Source organism: Nelumbo nucifera, chromosome 3, assembly GCF_055504915.1.
Source record: "Nelumbo nucifera cultivar China Antique chromosome 3, China Antique-T2T, whole genome shotgun sequence".
NCBI lineage: Eukaryota > Viridiplantae > Streptophyta > Magnoliopsida > Proteales > Nelumbonaceae > Nelumbo > Nelumbo nucifera.
This window is the reverse complement of record NC_142651.1, coordinates 19,927,755-19,952,771: the sequence shown is the minus strand read 5'-3', so window position 1 is coordinate 19,952,771 and position 25,017 is coordinate 19,927,755. Positions and strand designations below refer to the sequence as shown.

Below are 25,017 nucleotides of genomic sequence, written 5' to 3'. Positions count from 1 at the left end.
CTTCTATGTTTTTGCAAGAAAAACATTGAAGAAACCAAGGCTCACTCATCCCACTCGATCCAAGCTAGTTGGATAGCAAATTTGCTGAAATCAGAGATGCTAAATTGGTTTCTCTCGTACACTACGCCATCTTCAGTTGGAGGCCGATTTTGGAACTGATATTGGGTGTGAACTTCCACCTTGGGAGCTGCAATTTGTGGTCTCCGTATCAGGTATAATTCCCTTTCAATTTGGTTTCAAATCTGGTCCAGTTTAGTGCAAGATCAATCCTGAAAATTCAGATTTCAAATTTATCGGGAAGTTAGTTCTCGAAAAGCGAAAAGGGTTAGAAAATTTTTTGAAATTTTGCCCTGCCATCTAGCATGGTTCGGCCATCCATATGATGGATTCTAAACCCTTCCAACATTCCAACCACATGTTTTCAAATCTGAAAGGGGTTAGTCCTCCTACAAGCCTCTCCTACCCTAAACTTATAGGGCAATGGTCTAAAGTTATTGTAGGCAGAGCTTTTGAAACTAAGCCTTCCCACATCTCTTCTCAATCCACTGTGAATAAACATTTATCCAGTTTTGAGCAAACTGAATTATTTTGAAAATTGAACCAAGTGTAGTGTGCATGCAAGAAAGGTAATCCTTTCAGTTCCAAAGCCTCCACCAAGTTAACGAACTTCCTCATACTTGTGGTTATTCCAAGGCCCGGATTATTTGACTCATTTGAGAATCTAATAATATTAAAATCACCCCCTAAACAGCATGAACTCTCCCAAAGACCCATAATATCACTCAGCTCTTCCCAAAAAGAATTCCTTTCCCTATAGGTGTTTGGACAATAAACATTTGTCAAAGCCCAAAGTTTATTGTCCTTTTGTCTCTTAATTTTTATTGAGACTGAAAACTACCCAATTAACCCCTCTATACAGTCCACCTCATTTCTCCACATTGTCAAAATTCCTCTTGACACCCCCCAGGAAAGGGCATAAACCCAACTTACACTTCTCTCCCCCAAATACTTCTTATCCATCTTCTATCCACTTCTTGCAATTTTGCTTCTTGGAGAATAACCACATCCGCGTTCTCTTTTATTAGAAGGCTTCTAATTACATTCCTCTTTTGGGCCCATCTGGTATTGGAGGGGTGTTTAGGGATAGTGAAGGCAAAATCATTGGTCTATATTCAGGCCCAATTGGAGTACGTGACTCCCTAAGGGCTGAGGTTATAACTGTCATGGGAGCCTAGGAAGAAAAGAAGAGTCACTTAGTAAGGTGGGAGGTAGTATGCAGATGTAAAGAAGAGGGAGGGTTGGGATTAGGGAACATGGTTCTAGAGAATGTGGCTTTATTAGGTACGTGGTTGTGAAGTTGTCCCTTGGAGAGAGAAAGGTTATGGTGTGAGGTGATAGCTAGTATTCATGGCTGCTCAAAGAATGGTTGAGATGTTGGTGTATCTCGTTGGACTACTTTGACCACTCCTTGGAAAGCGATTCACAATATCCTTCCGAATTTCTTAACTTTGTCAAGTATTATTCTTGCTCTGGCAACTCTATTTTGTTTTGGGAAGGTATTTGGGTGGGTGCCTTAGCCCTCAAAGACCTCTTTCCTTCACTCCATTCCATTTCCGTGTTTACGCATAAGGTTGTCTCCCTTTTTCTCCCCTCCCCCTTTTCCCCTTTGTCCTTGACTTGGAACATTGGTTTCTGTAGGGGTTTAAGGGATGCTGAACTTGGTACTGTTACAGAACTCCTTGGTGTCCTAGATGGGGTATATTTGGATCCTCTAAAGCCAGACAAAAGAATTTGGTCTCCCCACCCTAAAGGTTCCTTCACTTGTGCTTCCTTCTTCAAGGCCCTTTGTGCTACCTCCTCCCAACTTGTTTGTCCAGTTAAGGAGCTTTGGACTAGGCCTATTCCCCCCTAAAATCACTTTGTTCTGTTGGGAAGTGTTCCATGGGAAGATCAATAATTTGGACTGTTTGCAGAAGAAAAAAAAAAAACATTTCTTGTGTTTGTCCCCTAATTAGTGTATTCTTTACAAGGCAAATGGTGAGGATTGCTTCCACTTACTAATTTCCTACACTTCCACTATAACTATTTGGGTTTAGATTTTTTCTTTGTTTGGAAGTAGGTGGAACCAACCTACAGATATAGGCCTACTGTTTGATCCATCAACTTTTGCATGGCCCAACAAAAGAGGGAGAATTATGTGGAAATATATTAGAGCAGCGGAACTTTGGAGAATTTGGGAAGAAAGGAATGCAAGAATTTTCCAAGAAAAGGAACGAAGTCCTTTACTTATCAGGGAGTGTATCCTAACAAGGGCAATCCACTAGCCGAAAACTTTAGATTCTTTCCATTTGTTTTCCTTTGACAACATTTGGAGGAATTGGTTAGGAGTGGCAAATAGCTTCTCTAGGAAGGAAAAGATCATTGCCTCTTGGACCCCACCACCTGACGGTTGGGTAAAGTTGAATTTTGATGGAAGCAGTCAAAGAAACCCTAGCCCCTCAGCCATAGGAGGAGTATTGAGAGATAAAGGCAGCAAAATCTTAGCTTTATACTCTGGTCCAGTGAGAGTAGGAGACTTGGTCAGAGCTGAACTATTGGTGGCTCTACAGGGTATTCAGATTGCAAACCATTTAAGAGTTAAGCATCTTCTAATTGAAGGAGATTCTAAGATTGTTGTGGGCTGGTTAGCAGATCCGGAATCAGTCATTTGGTGCTACAAGGATTACCTAAAAAAGGCAAGCTGGTTAACAAATAATATGTCTGTTAGCTCACTTTGGGTGAGAAGGTCAGCAAATGCTTTGGCCAATCATCTTGCTAAACAAGGGGTATTGAGGGAACATCTGTATTGGGCAACATTGTAATGTCTTTGGCGTAGTTTATACACTCAATCTCAAGGGAGGTTGCACCTCATGCCACTCCTTGGGGTTCTTGTAACATTTCTGAGATATCATTAATAAATCATTTCTTTATTCAAAAAAAATCAATCTTTTATATTTTTTTTTATTCATAAACTCCAAGATATATAAAGACTTCCAAGGGGCAAAATTTTAAAAACTTAACACAGTTGTATGGGAGAGATGGACATACAAACAGACAGAGTGTTTTGACTGGTGCCTTATTCATTTTGTGTCTTAAAAGAAAAATGACTGAAACAAATATTTATAAAGAATAGATTCATCACCATATTTTAGCAAACCCTCATAGTGAAATAACCCAAAATATCAGGAAGCAGATAGCACTACTAAGGATGAATCCATTAGCCATTTTTACAAAATCCAAGTCATAGTAGTGATTAATTTTGAACAGAAAAAAAAAATCAAAAGTAATCAAAGTCAAATAAACACCAAGTAAAGCCATCCCAAGTCATCTGGAACTGATTGTTACCCAAGCATAAGGAGTCAATATCTAGAAGGAAAAAACAATTGTCCTAGGTGAAGGCAAATTCTTCTTTGCTTTTTAAAATGCTATGCAATGTATTATCATGATCAAATGTATCACAAGAAAGATAAAGAAGAAGTGTAATGCCATGAACAAAATAAAGATTGGGAATTGCTATTATTTGATAGTCTACCTCATATGTGAAGGGACCTTCTATTGCATCCAGATCATGAGTCCCAATAGCAACTAGGGTTCTCCGCCTAAAACAAGATTTTGAAGTAAGCATTTCCGTTCAAACATTTACATAACAACAAAACTGGTGAAGATATCGAAACTCCAGCAATACAAGAAAAATTGATGGCACAAATAAAACAATTATGAATCATGCAAGTAAGAAATCATCAAAGTGTCTAATATGTGCAAAAACCACATACTTCAATAGATGCAATTATCCACCATAGGATCTTCCCACCACAACAAGGAGCGGGAAACATTGTTACCCATGGAGGAACAGGGACAAGCCCAAAGAATCAAGATTAGTATCTCCAATTACATCCTCCCATCGCTCTCTCATAAATCATGACAAGACTGCAAAGAAATTATGAGTTTTCAATTTAAGATCCATCTCCTCAGACCATCCTCCCATGTAATAACTAATAAGAAAAAAAAATGACACATCCAAGCATAAAGAAGTGCAATTAACAAGCTCATTATCAAATAGATCCATCATATAGATGGGATGCTAAGATATCACCTCACTCTTCTAGTAAAATATCATAGTTCATGGTAATACTCATCCCCAACATCAAACTGCAAAAGCACAATGTTGTTCACAAATAGGGTGATCATTTCTAGCCCAGCCCGGCTTTTAGAAGCATTTCACCCACCCATAGGTTCTTTCCAAAAATGTACTTTATTCCCCAAATTAACATCCTACCAGACATGGTTTAGGAACTACAGAAGGACAGCATGAATTGCTTTCCAAATGGAAGCCAAAGTAGCCCGAGGAGATACAACAACATCCTAGCCACTTTCCATCAAGCCATGTATGCTTGCTACTACCCAGTGCAAAAGTCTCTCTTCTCAATCGGCAACCTTCACAGCCATTTCTCTAACAAAACTAAATTCTTAGACACCACATTCCCTACTCTGAGGCCTCCTTGATTCTTACTCCCACAAACTACCTCCCACTTTACCAAATGATCTTTTTTACCCTCCCCTAGCTCCCAAAGAAAGCCTTTCATCATTTTCTTAAATTTATTTTCAACTTCTTGATACCCTAAACACAGAAAGGTAATAGAAAGGGAGGTTTGCCAAAGTGGACTTGATCAATGTTATTCTTCCACCCAAGGAGATGTAATGACGTTTCCAAGCTGCTAATCCTTTTCCAAACAAGAAAGGAGTTCAGAAATGACAACTACTTGGATTGCCACCTAAAGGTAGACCTAGATACTTTTTTTATCAATAACAACATTTCATTACTTAATCACAAAAGTAATTATAGAGAGGAAGATAAACTTTCTTATCTTCCAAATGGATCTTAACACTCCCAAGAACAAAATGGAAAAATTACACTTGTGCCCAAAACATTGACTCCCTCTCGACTCCTTGCTTAGCTAACTCATCTGCAAAGGAGTTAGCTGATCTTTCCACCCAGATAACCTAGGTACTTCATCGACTAAGCATTAATCGAGCACCCAAGAACATCAGCTACTATTCCTAATTCATTCTCCTCCAAATTTACCATTGATACACAACTCTCCTCGAGATTAATCTTCAAATTTGATTAATTTGATAACATTTCAAACACCCCCATCAGCAATCTCAAACTCCTCATCTTTTGTAGATCACTACCATCATTGAAAATGATTATATCATCTACAAACTGAAGGTGAGTGGTTACCATGATGTTTCTACCAACTCCCCTTTGCTCAATTATTCCCTCACAAAGTTTCATAGTGTAGCTCATGAGTCTAATCCTGCAATAGTTATTACAACTTTGTATATCACATTTGTTCTTAAATACAAGCACCATGCTACTCTTTCTCCATTCATCAGGCATCTTCTTTTTTTCGTTATCTTATTAAATAGTTTAATTAGACATAACAAGCCAACTTCTCTCATACCTTTCTAAGCATTTATTGGAATACCATCTGTGAGTGGTGTGGTAAGGCTAAGTGTGGTGGTCTCCTTGAAGGACAAAGGAAGGCTAGGAGCAAGGGTAGGCTACGAGCTTCTATTGACAGAGTCGTGTCTTCGTTATGATTCACACCTCCTTTTACAGGGAGAGATCCCAAGGCCCTGAGGGTAAGGAGCCAAAAGGATTTGATTCCTATTTGGAAAAGAAATCTTTGATTCAGTGTCAATTGTCGGGGGGACACTGCTAAGGGTTCGCCATGTGTCATATGAGATCTCTCCAGGATGAAGTTTCCTTTCGTCTGAGGATTCTCATAATACATGTATGCTACTTCCTTTTGTGGGTCTCCTAAACTGACGTGGTGTGGGTGGCGTCAAGGTCAGTCTAACGTGTCCTACTTAATCCTACTAGATGTCTTGTCACAAGCGATTTTGGCTAACCGTTGTATTTTCGTTCATCGCCAGTCCGTGATGGCTTTGAGCTCATCACCAGTCCATGATGGCTTTGAGCTCATCACAAGTTTGTGGTGCCCTTGAGCTCGTCGTAGGTCTGCTGTGGCTTTGAGCTCATCGTAGATCTGTGGTGGCTTTTGAGCTCATCGCAAGTTCGTTCCGAGTTGTGAACTCATCACAGGTGTTTCCGTAACTTTGGTTTGGTACCTTCATTGTCATCGCAGTCATGGTGAACAACATGTACTTACACCATCAAGTAATCAAAACTTATGTACTTAACATATTATAAAGAATATTTTGTATTTTCTTTTCTCAACATGTTACAGTCTTAAAATGTTAAAGTATGTCTACTTGACCAATACGCAAAAGCCCTAAGACTAATGGAACGCATTAAGCCAAAGCAGTTTAACATTTTAGGGCCATAACATACCACCACGCTTCCATAGTCAACATCTCGGCAGCTCTCAAACTAGTGGCAGGTAGCCCTCTCCACGACAGCTCACAATCTGGCAACAGATAGCCCTTTTCATGGTAGATTTCACTCTGCTCCAGGTAGCGCTCACCGTGATTCAAACTTGAGAAATGGTGGTAGGCTCTAATACCAAGGTTCAAAGTGTCGACACGTACTGTATCGGGAGTGTAGAGAGCACTGATGTGGGCCCCACAACTACGGTCCCACTGTGTTCGTAGGGTAGAAGATGCTCTAGTCTGCCTAGGGCTAGCTATTGGTCATTTTTTTGTTTCAGTTGTTATTTATTTCAGTCTTATTTTTGCTCTATTTGTTATGTAAAGACTAAGGGCAGATCTGTCCTTTCATGTAATGAGCATAACCTATAAATATTAATTAAAGTGGCGGCGGCAGAACATTAAGCTTCTGTTCCTCCTTTCAACTCTTGTGTTCTACTGCTTCTCCTCCCTCTTCCTCTTCTTTCCTCTTACCTTTCTTCTTATTTTCGATCCTGAAATCCATTAGGGTTCAAGACTGATAACAGTCCTGAACTTCTACTTAGTATTAGAGCTAGGGTTTCTCATGTGAGTCTAGTCTAGCCGACCACATGAGAACCATCTAAGGCTGGAAGCTAAGAAAGCAGAGTTCGTTGACTGGTTCTTGGAGATCTCCAGAGGATTAGCAGCTGTTTGAAGAAGTGCCACAGTTGCAGCGAGTTGGTGATCAGGAAGAATCAGAGAAGGCTAGGGTTCGGGTAACCTTGGTAGGCAGCGAACTGCATCCTATTGTAAGTCTTTTATTTTCTAAGAGAAGTAATATCAAAGAAGATAGGTTGGACCTATCCAGCAAGGGTGGCCGAACCACTCTAGGGTTTTATCTCTCTATTCTCTAGGGTTTTGTCTTATCCCTGCGGCAAACCCTAGTATTGGACTGAACCTTGTGATCTTATCCCTGCGGCAAACCCTAATAGTTCTCCTCAACATTGATCAGTTTTAGGGTTTCATATTAACCCTAATACAAACCTTATCCGTACGGTACTGTCTAGAGTGTACGGCTTTTAGGACTGATTAAAACCTCAAATTGGCTTCAGCATATCAGATTGTTCTTCAAACTGTTTTTCAGTTTTCTTTTGGGGTTTCGAACACTTCTAAAGGGGTGAAAACAGTTCGGACTGTTGCTATTGTGTGTGGCTATTGATTTCAGATCAGTTTTATACATGTTTCATGCACATCTACTGTGAGTACAGATTGGTTCTATACTGATTTTGTGATTGTGGCTGGTAGTCCTTGTGCTGGTTTTGACTGTAGTAACCCCAATTTTGAGACTTCTGGTTCTTGACCGAAATGGAGTTTAAGAATTCGGCAGAAGGCAGTTTTAGGAACAGCAGTTATGGTGGTGGTTCTGACACAGGTTTTCAGATTACAACCGTAAAGTTTGATGGATCAAACTATTTGGAATGGGCCCAATCAGCCATGATGGCTATTGGGGGAAGGGGCAAAGTAGGGTATCTCTTGGGAGATGTGGCAGAACCTTCCAAGGGAGACCCTATGTATACCGAGTGGGTCCAAGAAAACTACTTGGTTATGACATGGCTCTGTAATTCTATGCAGCCCCATATCAGCCGAAATTACTTATGGGCAAAGACAGCCAAGGAGATATGGAATATGATGAAAGAGACTTACTCCCAACCCCTTAATGTTGCCAGAGCATATGAATTGAAATGTGAGGTGAATTCCCTTAAACAATGAGAGAAACCGGTGTCGGTCTACCTCTCTACCTTGAAGTCCCTGTGGCATGAGATTGATCACTTAGAGACTCTTGAGTGGGAGAGTCCCAAAGATGCTCAGATATATAGAAAGCACATTGAGACAAACTGAGTGTTTGAGTTCCTGGCATACTCCTTAGTGCACAGTGAAGAGACCAAGAGGAAAGTCATGATGCAACCTCAGCCGCTTACACCTGCCTTGGTAGCTGTCAAACCCAAAACAGATGGTGATTCAGAGAGAGACAGAAAGAAGGAAGATAAAAGGGATGTGGTGTGTGAGCATTGCAAGAAACCTAATTACACAAAAGAAACATGTTGGAAGCTGCATCCACATTTGGTCCCGGCAAAGTTGAGAAATAAAAAGGGTAATGCTCATGTGGCTATGACTACTGATTCAGCATCCTCATCTGGCACAAGAGGCACACCATTAGAGACCTTAGCTGCAGTTCGGGCTGCTCTAATACAATTGGAGAAGGAAGTTGGCAGTTCAGCTCAGTTACCGCAGTCATCGTCAGCCCCGGCCACATCAGCCTTTGCACACTCAGGTACTCAAGCCTCAGCCTATCATGCCTCCGCTCCAGGTACTACTGAACCTTGTTGGGTAATAGATTCAGGTGCATCCGACCATATGACTAGCTTGCCCTCTTTGTTTACTACTTATTACTTATCTTCTGGTAGGGATAAAGTATCTATAGCTGATGGCTCTCTTGTCCCTATTTCCGGCAAGGGTGACATCAAACGGTCGGATACTATATCCTTGTCCTCTGTCTTGCATGTTCCTAAACTGGATACTAACCTCCTTTCCGTTAGTAGTATTACCAAACATTTGAACTGCTCGGTAACTTTCTTTCCTGACCGATGTGTTTTTCAGGACCTGGAGACGAAGAAGGTGATTGGGACTGGCCGTGAGACGAATGGGATCTATCTGCTTGGGGAGAGTTCTCATTGGTAAGAGTCAGTGGATAAGAAGTTACTTGTTTCTCAGGTTGTGAGTCCGGTTATGCTTTGGCATAACCGATTAGGTCATTTATCTTTTCGGTCCTTGAAGAGTCTGTTTCCTACTTTGTTTGAATCTGTTGAGTCGTCTCAGTTGAAGTGTGAAAGTTGTGAGTTTGCTAAACACTGTAGAAACTCTTGTTCATTGAGTAATAAAAGGAGTAATAGTTCTTTTGATATTGTGCATACTGATGTTTGGGGGCCATATCACATTCCTTTTATGGGTGGGTACAGGTATTTTTTGTTATTTGTTGATGACCACACCCGGTTTTCTTGGGTTTATCTTATGCGTTCACGAGATGAGGTGTCTGCCTTGACCCAAAACTTCCACCAAATGATCCTAACCCAGTTTGATGCCAGGACCAAAGTGCTTAGATCTGATAATGCAAAGGAATACTTTGCTAAGCCATTGGCATCGTACCTCCTTAATCATGGGGTTATCCACCAGAGCACTTGCCCTCATACACCTCAGCAGAATGGGGTTGCAGAAAGGAAGAATAGGCACATCTTGGAGGTGGCTAGAAGTATTATGTTTACTTCCAATGTCCCTATTCACTTCTGGGGTGATGCTATCCTTACGGCGGTATATCTTATTAATCGGATTCCTTCCCGGGTTCTTGATATGAAACCTCCTTTTTCCCTTCTATACCCCAATGAGGAGTTGTTCACTATTCCCCTCAAGACATTTGGTTGTACCTGTTTTGTTCAGCTTCTCGGTCCCCATCACTCCAAGTTTGAACCCAAGGCCTCCAAATGCATCTTTCTTGGTTATGCACAAACTCAAAAGGGTTATTGTTGTTATGATCCTGTCTCAGGGAAGAAGTTTGTATCCATGGATGTCACTTTCTTTGAGGAGACACCCTACTATTCTCGGGTCTCTCCTCAGGGGGAGAGTAGTGGGCGTGGAGATTTGGGTCCTTTTCTTCAGGGGGAGTGCAGTGAGGACAGGGTTAATACTTTTGGGGTTGTTCCCTTACCTATTCCAGTTGGTGATGAGGGCTGCAGTAGCGAGGGTGGTCAGAGGGATCGGGAGTTGAGAGTCTATCACAGGCGATGCAGGCAGGTTGATCCCGGTCATCAGCAGTCCCGGCTAGCTCCAACCTCTTCTGTGGCTCCAAGTCCAGATATCACAGTCTCAAGGCCCATAGAGACACCTTCCATTGTTGCTACCTCACCCTCTGCAGATGACCTTGACCTTCCCATTGCCCTCCGTAAAGGAAAACGACATTGCACCACATCTACAGCCCACTGCATCTCCCAGTTTTTGTCCTATGATCGCCTATCTCCCTCCTACAGGTCCTATCTCACCTTCGTTGCTGATGTCCCTATTCCGAGAACAGTGCAAGAAGCCCTATCAGTCCCGGAGTGGAGAGGTGCAATGCAAGTTGAAATGGATACCCTATTGAAAAATAATACCTGGGAGCTAGTTGACTTGCCCAAAGGAAAGAAACCAGTTGGATGAAAGTGGGTATTTACTGTGAAGCACAATGCGGATGGTTCCATTGAGAGGTACAAAGCTCGGCTAGTTGCAAAAGGGTTCACTCAGACTTATGGTATAGATTACTTGGAGACATTTGCCCCAGTAGCCAAGATGACCACCATTCGGGTTCTATTATCTCTTGCAGCAAGCTACACTTGGCCTTTGTACCAATTGGATGTTAAGAATGCCTTCCTGAATGGGGACTTGCAGGAAGAGGTTTACATGCAGTTTGCCTCCTGGATTCTATGATACAGAGGCAGGTAAGAAGGTTTGCCGGCTCAATAAGGCATTGTATGGTTTGAAGCAGTCACCTAGAGCTTGGTTCGATAGATTCAGACTAGCCCTTGGGAAGTTCGGTTATGTACAGGCCCAGTCAGATCATACACTGTTCATCAAGAGGGTGGAGTCGTCACTGACACTACTTGCAGTATATGTTAATGATATTGTGGTGACAGAAAATGACAACCATGAGATTGAGTCCCTCAAACAGCTCCTTCATCAAGAGTTTGAGGTGAAAGATCTGGGTACACTACGGTATTTTTTGGGTATTGAGGTTGCTAGATCTAAATAGGGGATCTTTGTCTCTCAGAGGAAATATGTTTTAGATCTCTTGGCTGAAATTGGAAAGCTGGGTGTCAAACCTGCAGATACACCCATTGAACAGAACCACAGGATTAGTGCAGAGAATGGGAAGCTGCTTGAAGACAAAGTTATGTTCCAGCGGTTAGTGGGAAAGCTCCTATATCTATGCCTCACCCGGCCAGATATCAGTTATGCCGTTAGTGTTGTCAATCAGTACATGCATTCTCCTAGAACCACGCACCTTCTAGCAGCAGAAAGAAAACTAACATACTTGAAGAGATGCCCGGGTAGAGGTATACTGTTCAAGAACAATGACCACATGAAGGTGGAAGTCTATACGGATGCCGATTGGGCTGGGAGTGTTGATGACAGAAGGTCTTCCTCTGGATATTGTGCTCTTGTGGGAGATAACTTGGTCTCTTGGAGGAGTAAGAAACAGAGTGTTGTCTCCCGATCCAGTGTTGAAGCTAAGTACAGGTCAAGGGCTAATGGAGTGGCTGAAATTCTTTGGCTGAGATCACTACTCGAGGAGTTGGGTATTGAGTATGAGAAGCCCCTGATGTTGTAATGTGATAATCAAGCGGCTATTAATATAGCACACAACCCAGTGCAGCATGACAGGACTAAACATATTGAAATTGATCGACACTTTGTACGAGAGAGGGTCTCATCACAAGAAGTGTGTCTCCCATACATCACCTCCAACATGCAGCTGGTAGATATCCTCACCAAAGCTGTACCACGGAAGAAGCTAGAGGCAGATCTATCCAAGTTGGGAATGATAAACATTTATTCCCAACTTAAGGGGGAGTGTAGAGAACACTGATGTGGGCCCCACAGCTACGGTCCCACTGTGTTCGTAGAGTAGAAGATGTTCTAGTCTACCTAAGGTTAGCTATTGGTCATTTAGTTGTTTCAGTTGTTATTTATTTCAGTCTTATTTTTGCTCTATTTGTTATGTAAAGACTAAGGGCAGATCTGTCCTTTCATGTAATGAGCATAACCTATAAATATTAATTAAAGTGGCGGCGGCAGAACATTAAGCTTCTGCTCCTCCTTTCAACTCTTGTGTTCTACTGCTTCTCCTCCCTCTTCCTCTTCTTTCCTCTTACCTTTCTTCTTATTTTCGATCCTGAAATCCATTAGGGTTCAAGACTGATAACAGTCCTGAACTTCTACTAGGAGCTTCCCAATATGCCCCTACAGTGGGTGTTTCAGGTCAGACCATGGTTCAGGGGGTAAACGGGCCTTAAATCGACCCCTTTGAAACATATAGAAAAAAAAAAACTAAACAAAAAAAAGAGAAATGAGCCTCGATACAGGCCGGCGTATCAATACCAAATGTTGTGTGCTTGACCAATACACCAAAAGCCTTAAGATTGTGGAATGTGCCAAGCCAAGCACTTTAACATTTTAAGATTGTAACACAATAAGTTCTTGATTGCTTGTGACACAACTTAATAGTTGAAACCTGGATGACTAGAAAGGCCCACCACCTTTGCTTGATGGAAATTCTACACCTTTTTTTATCATCAAATAAGACTTTTATTAAACTCAGAAATATATTGAATTACATGAGTTTGGTTTCAGCATTGCATTGACCCAAGCTATAAACAGTTACAGTTCTGCCCAGAACAAGGTAGATCTATTTGCCCTCTGTTTTGCTAGGGTATTCACCAAACCATTTGCAGTCCTTTTTACCCAACCAAATTGAGAGTTGAACCTCCTTGCAAGTATGTCAATTTGCTAGGGTATTCACCAAACCATTTGCAGTCCTTTTTACCCAACCAAATTGAGAGTTGAACCTCCTTGCAAGTATGTCAATTTCCCTATAGACAAATTTGAGCTTCCAAGGTGCTGATGTGATTTGTTTAGCCCAAGAAATGACCAGTAGTGAGTCTCCTTCAATTTCTAAATCTGTTGCTCCAATCTGCTCATCCAGCTTTAATCCTTGTAGGAGAGCCAGAGATTCAGCCTGAATTGAGTCACCAATACCTATTGGTCCTAAGAAAAGTGCCACAACTTCTCCTTGATGATTTCTAAGCACACCCCCTATACCTGCCTTTCTCGGGTTGCCAAAGGAACTCCCATCAAAGTTTAGTTTTAGTTTATTTAGTGCAGGTGGCTTCCACTCCACTCTCACACTTTCTTTAGGCACATCTGTGTGTGCCACTTCAGTCCAATTCCTTAGAATGTCATTCGTGGAGAGGTTTTTGAATAGTTCCATGGTCATCACCCAATGTGCAGTTTTGATTTTTATGACTTCCTCCTTTGATTTGCTTTTTTCAAAGAAGATTCTTTGGTTTCTTTCCTCCCATATAGTCCATACCACAGCAGCTCTTGCTGCCTTCCATAAGCCTTGTTATGCATGAGGATATATAACCATAGAAGCAAGCATCTCATATCAGATTGTAATCATATAATATCAATGCATATAAGACTACCAAGAATAGGAATTCTATGGATTGTTAGAAGCAGGCAATGAGGCAATTAACCATATAAATGGCTAAATATTTTTTTATCAATAAATGGCTAAATAATTTAAGCTATTCAATAAATAATAAGAGCTATTTCTCTTAGATCAACTTGTATTAAAGCTTACAATTCTATAAAACATAGGACTAGAAAACAATGAGAAAATGTGGATAGCAAGTAGGAGATTCTGCATAATGTACTGAAAGTTTGAAACAATAGGTTTTACCGGCATATGTTCTGATGGAGCCTATCTTGAAGGTCAATAAAACTGTTATATCTTGCTTCATCAAAAGTTACACCTCTTAAAACAGCACAAACGACATAGGGACGTATCAAAGATGTCTGCAAATAAACACATATTAAAACCATAAAACCATGAAATGGCATGTAGTGTAAAAATACTGCATAAATGACTTAATTAATAAATCAATACCTCTGGTTTTACATGCATTTTAAGCAAGGATTCACTTGGAATGTTGGAAACTATGTACTTGGGAATTTCATCAAGCCCCATGAAAATGCGAAGGGCTTGTGCAAGCCCTTCAAGACAAAGCAAATCATATCTGTTCAAGGAAGAAATAAATGAGGTAACAAAAAAAATACTCGAGAATTTGCAATTTGACAGAACTTATTTCCCTTGATATGATAAGAGGCAGAACAGAATTCATTTTGCAAGACAAAAGAGCCCCATTAAGGCTTGGTATAACTAAATTGAGCTATTCCAAACTCTATCTCTGCCAAACAGAAATAGGCAGACAGAAACAAAGAATTCCTTTTTTATTAGTAACATAGAATACCTGTTTGCTGGAACCTCGATTTTGTATATAACTTCCTCATCTTCTCCAGCTTCTTCTTCCAAATGTTTTTCTTTTCTGATAACGGCCTTTTCTGTTGTCTGAAACAAGAACCATATTAGGTTTTGTTCTGCTAGGTTGATGATTCAAGTTTCTTTTTTGATAAGCTAAAGTATAGGGTATTGTAATCAATTTAGTAAGTTTTGTATCAATTCAAAAAGTATTCTAATTGCTAATTTTAGAAAAGGAAAAGATACTGGGAATAGGGTTTATAAAGTGTTCGCTTGTATTTTTTTTATGAGCAACCACAAAGAATAGAATTATTAAATTAAAGGAAGAATATACAACAAGGAGTTGTGAACAAAAAGCATGCCAAATACTAGGCAAACCCCCCAACCCATATTACAATTAAGCCCAACACATAAACTGTCTTTGAATGCCTTGCTTAGCTAAGCTGTCTTCCAAGCTGTTAGAAGACCTTCTAACCCAGCGAACTTGGATGATCATGTCTTTCGACAACCACAAAAATCTACAGAAATCATTCCTTAGCTCCCAAGCTGCCCTATCTCCAGCCATCCCACAACAACCTTTGAGTCCCCTTCGATAATCAATCCGTCAATTCCCAGTTCTTTAGCCTTCTCTACCCCATAAACTGCTGCCAAGAGTTATGCTCTCATTGAACTACCTTGCTCAATTGGGGCTGAAAATAAGACATTAATGTTGATTCCCTCAACCCTAATAACCTCTCCAATACCTGAAGGACCCAGGTTACCCATACTGCTAGCATCAAAGTTCAGCTTCTTCCAACTAATCATTGGGGAATACCAGGCCTCTAGAAGTTTTTGTTTCCTAGATGAAGAGCGCAACTACCCCAAATTCTGGATAATATCCTCCACTCCAAAGTCTGAAAATAGTTTCAAAGTTCTTACACAATGAGAAACTTTTAAGAGTAATCCAATCAATTAGCACCTCCAAGCTTCTCTCCATCTCCTCAAAGATTTTTGCATTTCTTTCTTCCCACACTGTCCAACAAACCGCTGCCCTTGTACATCTCCATAAAATCCTACCTCTTTTTTTTTTGTGCTACTCGAAGCAGATGAGCTAAACAGTCCATCCGAACTGGCAGGAGAGTTCCACCTAAAACCAAAAAGAGGAAAAAAATCCCAAATGCAGCAAAGGGACAAGAGATTAAGAGGTGGAAAGCAGTTTCACTACTCAACTTACACAGAAAGCACTAGTTGGGGGATACAGCCCAATTTGGTCTTTTCCTTTGCAATAGATCACAAGTATTTATGCACCCATGGAACACTACCCAGCAAAATGCACTGCCCTTTGGAGGAATAGGAATACACCAGATTTCTTGTACAAGGAAAGTGGGGAGAGAAGTAGAAATGAAGGAGTTAAATAGAGATTTACAAGAAAACTGCCCAGCAGAAGAAAGAAACCACCACCAAGCACCCTTCCCATCATTGACAAGGGTCACTGACTCCAAAATACTCAACAAGTTAGACACCAAATGGATTTCAAACTCTCTTAGATTTTTGGCGAACCCCAAATTCCAATTCAACCCAGAAGGGGAGTGGTGAAGATCAGCAAAGTCAGCCACAGGTTTACCTTTGAAATTGGAGAGGACAAAAAGGGAGGGAAAGACATCTTTCAAAAGGAACTTGCCACCCATACATCTTCCCAGAACCTTATTTTATTACCAGAAGCTAGATCATACCTTAAATGGTTGAGGAAAGGAAGAATGCCATGAATTGCTTTCCAAGGTGTAGCCAGAGTTGCTCTTTGCAGACATTCCGCATCCCAGCCATTTCTTACATCCCATGAATACTAGCCACCACTCCATGTCATAATCTCACTTTCCACAGGGAAACGCCAAAGCCAATTGCTTAACAGTGCCTGATTTTTCAATCTCACATTGCCAAACCCCAACCCACCTTGAAATAACCTCTACTCTCACAATGCCTAATTTCCTTGAAATAACCTCAATTTTCTACCTAAAATGTCAATAACAATCTGTTAGAATGACCCACGGGTGAAGTGTTATGGGTTTTGTTTACAGAAGTTAGACTTGCTTTTGAACAAACTGATACTATAGCATTCTCCTTTTCTTACATACCTCTAACCCAACCTAAAGGCCAGATTGTCCATTAGATCAATTATTTTCTGCAGTAAAGGTCATGCCTCACAAAGCAACAACGTGTTTGTTAACCATCAAAGAGTTATTCACCTAGTTCAGTAGAGTGGAGAGTTAAGAAAATCCATTCAAGTCTTGGTAGCCTAACACACAAAGTTTTTTAAGAATTTCCCCAATAAATCTGATCATTGACTAGGCCATCTCAGCACGGCAGTAGAGAAGCTGTTGTAGGCATAAATTTCAAGATCACTTTTTCAAGAACTCATAGGTTACAAGCTGATTAATTTTCCTTTTGTAAATAGAGTTCCTTCAGTGGAAAGCAGATAATCCAGCGGGTTGGATATCATGACCAGACCAATATTTTTTTATTTCATCATATAAAAAAAATCAAAAGGTTGGGATTTCAGAAATTAACTTACAAGGAATTTACTGAATTAGCATAACTGGGTCCTTCATGGTATGATAATTTTCAAGGTGAATTCACAAAAAATTGCCAAATATCAACTATATAGGAGTATCGGTGTTGTTTTAAGCAACTTTTCAATAGGGATCATGATTAGAAAAAAGTGATAATTGGTGAGGACATTGGTGAAAGGACCTTGACATGAAATTCATTGTCAAGTGGAATTGCATAAACCTCATACCATGATGGCAGCAATATCTTTGGCCTGTTAAATGGTTGATGGAGTACAAAGTACAAACTAAACAAAAATTCAGAATTCGGACCTTTTGTTATTGTAATGAAAAAGGCACAAGGAGCACCACCATTGATAAAAGACATTATTTCTCATTGAGCATATTAATAACTCTACGTAGTACAAGCCTACAAGGAAATTGTTGAAGATTTAATTTTTTTGAAGATATGGTGGCTGTTAATAGTAACCAAGATGGAGAAGCACTTGATAATGATGACAAAATGACATGGAAGGGGCTAATATATGTTGGGAATCTGCCTTGGATAGCAGACAATTGTAATATACTCTGTTGTTTCTGGATCTCTTGTATACTTGTGAGTTATGAGAATGCTAGCTCACATCAGCCAAACATGTCTTCTTTAAGTTTTTCAATAAAATTACTTTGAACTGTTATAAAAAAAAAAAAAAAAAAAAAAATTGATGATGAAGTGATCATTTTTGCCACATCTTGGCAGGACATTGACTCCTCCAAATACTGCAAGTTGTAGGTTTTATAAAACATCAACCTAAAATTATTTAAATTGACATAGGTAACACCAATAATTTCATAGACACAAAATGTTGAGAAATAGTTCACTTGTCATATTGGTTGTGTTTACCAGTTTGAAGTGAAGGAGGCAGATGAACAATGCTTGACAAGCAACGGAAAATGTTCTCCAACATGAGACCCATAGTACAAGATCATGAGATAACCATAGGCCTTCTCGGTCAAAATTTTCAAATAGGAACTGAAAACCAAGGTTTGACAAGTGAACTATGGAACCAAAATTTGAGATGATTTTTTTATAATAAGTTTCAGATACATATTAAAGCGAGGAATTTAATCTATGGAATAACATGAATGGATCTCCAAGAACCCTTGTTGCTAGGCTATGACTATGAGATTATCTACAAGATGGGGACAAAGAATGTAATGGCTGAATAGGTAAGTATTGTACCCATACATGTACCTATCTATAGTGCCCTTGAAGATATTCAAAGAGAGTGAACTGCTGCTACTGCCACCCAAACATGGGACACACAAGATCTTAAATACAAAGGCCAAATCATATTAGTAGCTAACTATGCATAGAGGCCAATGATACTTCATTAATTCCATCCTTCATCACCAGGTCATCCAAGGTTCTTATGTACATGTAAGTGTATGTATCAGGCCTTCTGTTGGAAAAGCATGCTAAAGGAGATCAAGCAGTATGTTGAGTCACACTCCAAGCCACCAATGAAATAAGGGCAAAAGAATGCTGATCCAAGTCCAAATCCATCACATGTATGACCGGGCATTTATATGGACTCTGTGGATGGACTACCACTCTCTCAAGGACAGAATGAAAATTCTGTGGTTGTAAACACGTTGACAAAATATGTTTACTCATGTCCAGTATCACACTTTCATAAGCTGCCACAGTAGCTCAAGTTTCTGTTGAGCATATTTCAAATTGCATAGGACACTACCATAGCTGTCAATTCAATGCCTAGGTGACAAGGTGCTCATAGAGGGTAACTCACTTAATCGCCAAGGTATTTTATACATGGTGCTATTATATAGTTTTTGATACGGCTAAAGTTGAGCACCAATCGGAGATTGCCACGTGTCCCATTCAAAGGGGCAATTTTCACAATTAACGGCACCATGAAGGGCAATCAGTGACTTCACTGGACAACCTGGACGCAACATGCCCGGTACTACTTTCGGCGGCTAAGTCGACCTAACTATTTCCTTCAACCAAGCTGACTTTGATACCTGACATTAGGCACCTTGCCCTCGGAAGTGAGCAGCATAAGTTGTGAGGTTGAAATCTACTCTCCACCCAGAAGAAGGCATGTGTTCAAACCGAGGAGAAAATACATGGCCAAACCAAGAAGACACATTTATACAAACTCATCATATGTGTTCAACTGACCGACTGAAGAAGTAACGCATGGCGCGCACAAACAAAAAAGTAACCGGTCTGTGGACGCCCATATAAAGGCATACCATTAATGAACCATGTGCCACAGGCAAGATCAGGATTGTTGGTCGCTACATGTAACCAAGCTGATCAGATCACTAACGCCAACACCCCCAATGTGAGCCCATGACTGATCACGTGCACATGCCATGTCCATCATGGGTTGAACAAACAGACTAGGTTCTCACTCCTATAATTAGGCGGATACTTGGAAGGTACAACTCTCTCAAACTCACTCATTCTCAATTCTTTTTTTCTTTTTTTTTTTTTGAAAAGTAAATCCAACAGGTGACAAGATGGCACCTCACTACACATATCAGAACAAAACCTGATTATGAACAAAACAAAACCAAATTACATCAACTGAGTAGAAAGCTTGCTGAATTAAAAAATATGAAATAAAAGGAGTTTCTTGAAGAAAGAAGGAAGAGAGAAGGAGAAGAAGAAGAGAAGAAGAGAAGTTGAAAAGAAAGGAGAGCAATAATCTGCCCGCCCCCTTAGCAGTATTAGCACATAGGAAATTTTTTGCAATATGAGGTAACATAGAATTACACAGCCAGGACATTATCATGTAATTCTCCTGCACCCATCAGGAAGAGTCTGTATCAAGTTTCTTCTCCTCCCCAGTGAGATACCGTAATTTTCCACAGGCACCAATAGCCATCTTAGGTGATTGTGTCCACTCCAAACAATTGTACCATCAAGTTTTACTGTAGTAATGATCCCAGACCCAAAAATATCACTATTACCTCCAACACCCAGTCCCACAATACCAGTAGATTTCATCTTAGTATTCCAACTCTCCATCTTACTTCAAACAGTTCAACAATAAGAAAAAATAGATTGGAAACCTTCCAAAAACAATTTAATATCACACACACAGAAACAAACCCTTCCGGAAGAAGAAAGCCCTGGTTGGAGAGAAATCTCTCTCCTCCCAACGCCTCCCAACAGAGAGAAGAGTGAATCGATCACTCCAGGAGGCTCAGAAAAATCCAGAAAACAGACTGCACTCTTCAGAAAATCAAAAGAAAGCTAACAATACCTGGCCGCCCAAGATCAGATCAAAAACAAAGAGTCCAACTTTCCTGACTTCCCCGTACTCCAGTTCTTCCTGATTTTGATGTCGAACAGTAGATCACCTTCCTGATGACTAGATCCCACCAAAAAATCCAAGAATTGGGCAATCTACAGCAGATCGATCAGCCCTTTATTACTTCATGCAGTCGGCTGATCTAAGGCTACATGAGAATGCTTCTAGAAACCCTAGCCGCCACTCTAATACCAAGTAGAAAGCTTGTTGAATTAAAAAATATGAAATAAAAGGAGTTTCTTGAAGAAAGAAGGAAGAGAGAAGGAGAAGAAGAGAAGTTGAAAAGAAAGGAGAGCAATAATCTAGCTGCCCCCTTCACTTATTATTTATACTAAAAATAACAGAGCAGTACAAAGACAACTGTGGTGATTCGTGGGGATTGGGAGAGAGAGAGAGAGAGAGACGAAGAGAGAGGTATGGTTGAGAGAGAAAAGCCCCTACTGGCAGCCGCCAGTTTTCTATTTATATTAACTTCATAAAAGAATCTGAAATTACAAGTATGCCCCTGGCGGCATATCCTAGAATCAAAATAATAAGAAAAAAGAAAGAAGAAAAAACAAGTAATTGTAACTGTAACTGTAACTGTAACTGTAACTGTAACAGCAGCTATTAAGTAAGCCTTACAACACTCCCCCTCAAGTTGGGCTGAATATGTCTATCATGCCCAGCTTGTCACATAACTCATTGTGCCGCGAGTATGCAAGCCCCTTTGTGAGGACATCAGCAAGTTGTTCCTTGGAGTTGACATAAGGGATGCAAATTTCCCTTTTTTCCAATTTTTCCCTTATGAAGTGTTTCTCCACCTCAATGTGCTTGGTCCTCTCATGTAAGACAGGGTTGCTGGCGATGTTTATTGCAGCCTTGTTGTCACAGTAAAGAGACATAGGACTATGAACAACAACTCCAAACTCCCCTAGAAGATTCTTTAGCCAAAGGACTTCAGCCACCCCATGTGCCATAGCTCTATATTCATCTTCAGCGCTTGACCTTGCTACCACACTTTGTTTCTTGCTTTTCCAGGTCAGTAGATTTCCTCCCACAAATGTGCAATACCCACTTATAGACTTTCTGTCATCCACAGCACCTGCCCAATCAGCATCTATAAAGACTTCCACCTTTAGGTGATTGGGTTTACTGAATAGTAGACCTGTTCCGGGATATTTTTTCAAGTATCTAAGAACTCTCTTTGCTGCCTCCATGTGTGGTTTCTTAAGAGAGTGCATGAATTGGCTTAGGACCCCAACGGAATAGGCAATGTCTAGACGGGTAAGGGACAAATAAATCAGCTTTCCCACTAACCTTTGGAACTGTTTCACATCTTTTAGAGGTTCACCATCACAGTCACCTAACTTGTGGTCAACATCCATGGGAGTATCTGTCGGCCTTGCACCTAATTTGCTTGTGTCCTGTAATAGATCAAGGGTGTATTTCCTTTGAGAGATAAAGATACCCTTTTCTGAGAGGGCAACTTCAATCCCAAGGAAATACTTCAGGGGACCTAGATCTTTCACTTCAAATTTAGATGCAAGGGATTGTTTCAATTTTTGTATCTCTGAACTCCAACTTCCTGTAATGATGATATCATCCACATACACTATCAATACAGCAACCTGCTCCTGACATCTCTTCACAAAGAGTGTATGATCAGACTGACATTGTTTGAATTCCATCTCTTAAACTGCCATGTGAAACTTACTGAACTAGGCTCTGGGAGACTATTTTAAGCCATAGAGAGACTTTTGTAGCTTGCATACCTTATTTTCACTCCCCTTGGCACAGAATCCAGGAGGTTGAACCATGTATACCTCTTCTTCTAAGTCACCATTTAGGAAAGCATTCTTTATGTCCAGTTGATGCAATTCCCAGTCAAAATTAGCAGCTAAGGACAGGAGAACCCTAATCGAGTTCATCTTAGCCACCGGGGCAAAAGTCTCATCATAGTCAACCCCATGTACTTGTGTGTACCCTTTAGCTACTAGTCTTGCTTTGTACCTTTCAACTGTTCCATCTGCCTTGTGCTTAACTGTGAACACCCATCTGCACCCCACGGGGTCTTTCCCCTTTGGAAGATCCACCAATTCCCAAGTCTGATTTTTGTGGAGGGCATTAATTTCCCCCTTCATGGCATCTACCCATTCAGGGCATTTTAAGGCTTCTGCAACATTTTTGGGAACAGGGATGCAATCAACTGCTGATAGGAAGGCTCGGTACGAGGGAGAAATGTGGTCATAGGAGACAAAGTGGGTAATGGGGGGTTTGGTAGTGCAGGACCCGACTCCCTTTCGTTGGGCAATAGGGATGTCAAGGTCATCCATAGTAGGAGTAGGGTTAGGGGATGGACTTACCTCCTGGGAGTCTGATGGTGTCGGTTGCTCAATGTTTGGCTGCTCCACATTTCTATCACCCCGCTGATCTCTCCGACGTGTACGTTGGAAGACACGGAAGGGAGTAAGGTCCGAAATAGAAGGAAGAGATACCTAAACCTGCTTCTCCTCTTCCACACTACGACTCTCCCCCTGAGGAGGAGGGAATAATGGCTCAGACTCAAAGGACACGTCCATAAACACAAAGAATTTACGACTAACTGGGTCAAAGCACTGATACCCTTTTTGAGAGGAGGGGTACCCCAGAAAGACACAAGGAATGGACCGAGGGTCTAACTTACCTCAGGATGGAGACAAATCATGGACAAAGGCCCGACAACCAAAGACTCTCATGGGGATGGAAAATAAAAAAGACTGAGGGTACAACAACTGATGAGGGGCCATGTAATTCAGTACTCTGGAGGGCATGCGGTTGATGACATACGCAACTGCAAGTATAGCATCCACCCAAAACCTTTTTGGAACATTCATGTGTAACATCATCCCGCGAGCTACTTCAAGAAGGTGTCTGTTTTTCCTTTCTGCAACACCATTTTGTTGTGGTGTTCTGGCGCATGAGCTTCTAAGAATAGATCCGTGGGAGGCGAAGAACTCATTGAGCTCCCCATGGAAGTATTCTTTCGCATTATTAGATTGGAAGATCTGTATTTCAACATGGAACTGCGTAAACACCATCCTCTGGAAGTCTTTCACTATCTTCGGAACCTCGTCTCTGCTACGCATAGGAATTACCCATGTATAGCGAGAGTAATCATCGATCAATGTAATAAAGTACTTATATCCGCCCTCGGAGAGTACATTGGTAGGCCCCCATACATCAGAATACATAACATGAAAATGAACATTTGATCTTTTATTGCTTGAGTGAAAAGTTGTTCTACATTGTTTGCTCAACTGACACGTTTGACACATGAACTCTGACACTGAACATGACTTAAATAAAACTGGAAACAAACATTTTATTATGTCGAAAGAAACATGACCTAAACGACTATGCCATAAGAAAATTTGACTCTTATTTGACTGACTATGCGACTCTGAGGATGACACCGAGAGACCAGCTTTGTTGTCGAGAATGTAGAGACCATCCACTAGGCTTCCTCTACCACATGAGTCAGCAAAAAAAGTCACACTACAATTCAATGAGCTTGTAATGCTACTAATTGAAAGCAAATTTATGGGAAGCTGAGGGACATGCAATACACAAATCAGGTTAAGGCCATGGGGAAGGGATATGGATCATTGGCCTGCAATGGAAGAAAAAGAACCATCTGCAAATCTCGCTCTATCCCTTCCTGACAAAAGGCTATAAGACTGGAATAAGTTAGGCTTACCGGTCATGTGGTTGGAGGCCCCTGAGTAAATGATCCAAGGGGAATCTGTGAGAGTAACATGGAATGCAGAAGCCATATTACCTGAAGTGGATGCAAATGAAGTGGAGGGAGTACCAGTGACTGAGCTGTCCATTTGCTGCAAGGCCCTACCATAAGATTACAGGTGCTCTCTGAATGAATTCTTTATATCCTCCTTGGGGTCAGACTTATTAGGGTGGTCCCGGGTACTACCGACAACTTGAATGTCTTGGGTTGCCACATGTGTTGTGCTCATTTTCTTCAAATGACCTTTACCCTGTTCTTGATTCTTTGCTGCCCACTTGGGTTTCCCGTGGATGTCCCAACAAGTGTTACGTGTATGTCGAGAATGCCTACAGTGGGTACAGAATAGCTTATCTTTATCATCCGCCTTCTTAGGGTCACTTTTCTTTCCTGTTGAGCTATTATTCATTGCAGCCAAGGCAATTTGTTGCTCCCCCTCAGCTGTAACCATCACATTCTGCCTGCTTTCTTCAGATTGGACAAGGGAGTATACCTCGTGAACCGTAGGCAACTCTTTGCTTCCTAGGATCTACACCCTCAACGGTTCATATGCAGGGTTCAGTCCCAACAAAAAAGCAAACACCCGTTGCTGAGAGATCAGCTTCCTGTAGGCCTTAGCATCACCATCGTGCTTCCACTCTATGGCCTGATAATGGTCCAACTCCTTCCATATGGAGGTAAGGGTTGAATAGTGTGAGAACAAGCTACGGTTTCCCTGTTTACATGTTGAGGATTCAGCTTGCAACTGATAAACCTTGGCGTAATGACTTTGCTCGGAATAGGTAGTTCTGGCCTATTCCCAGATCTCACTGACGGTGTCTACCCACATAAAATTCTTTTTCACATCAAGTTCCATGGCTGCGAGGAGCCAAT

General features: G+C 40.9%; 1 protein-coding gene across 4 annotated transcripts in view; it reads right to left on the bottom strand.

Moving 5' to 3' along the window:
- Positions 1 to 25,017, bottom strand: part of LOC104600545 (phenylalanine--tRNA ligase beta subunit, cytoplasmic-like) — a 96,896-nt gene that overhangs the window by 60,286 nt on the left and 11,593 nt on the right. For all 4 annotated transcript variants that reach the window (XM_088902044.1, XM_010263557.3, XM_010263547.3 and 1 more), the window contains exons 3-6: positions 14,511 to 14,608; positions 14,147 to 14,276; positions 13,940 to 14,055; positions 3,572 to 3,638 (exon numbers count right to left, since the gene is read on the bottom strand). In XM_088902044.1, coding sequence (XP_088758170.1) covers positions 3,572 to 3,638; positions 13,940 to 14,055; positions 14,147 to 14,276; positions 14,511 to 14,608 — 411 coding nt within the window. The remainder of the gene's footprint in view (positions 1 to 3,571; positions 3,639 to 13,939; positions 14,056 to 14,146; positions 14,277 to 14,510; positions 14,609 to 25,017) is intronic.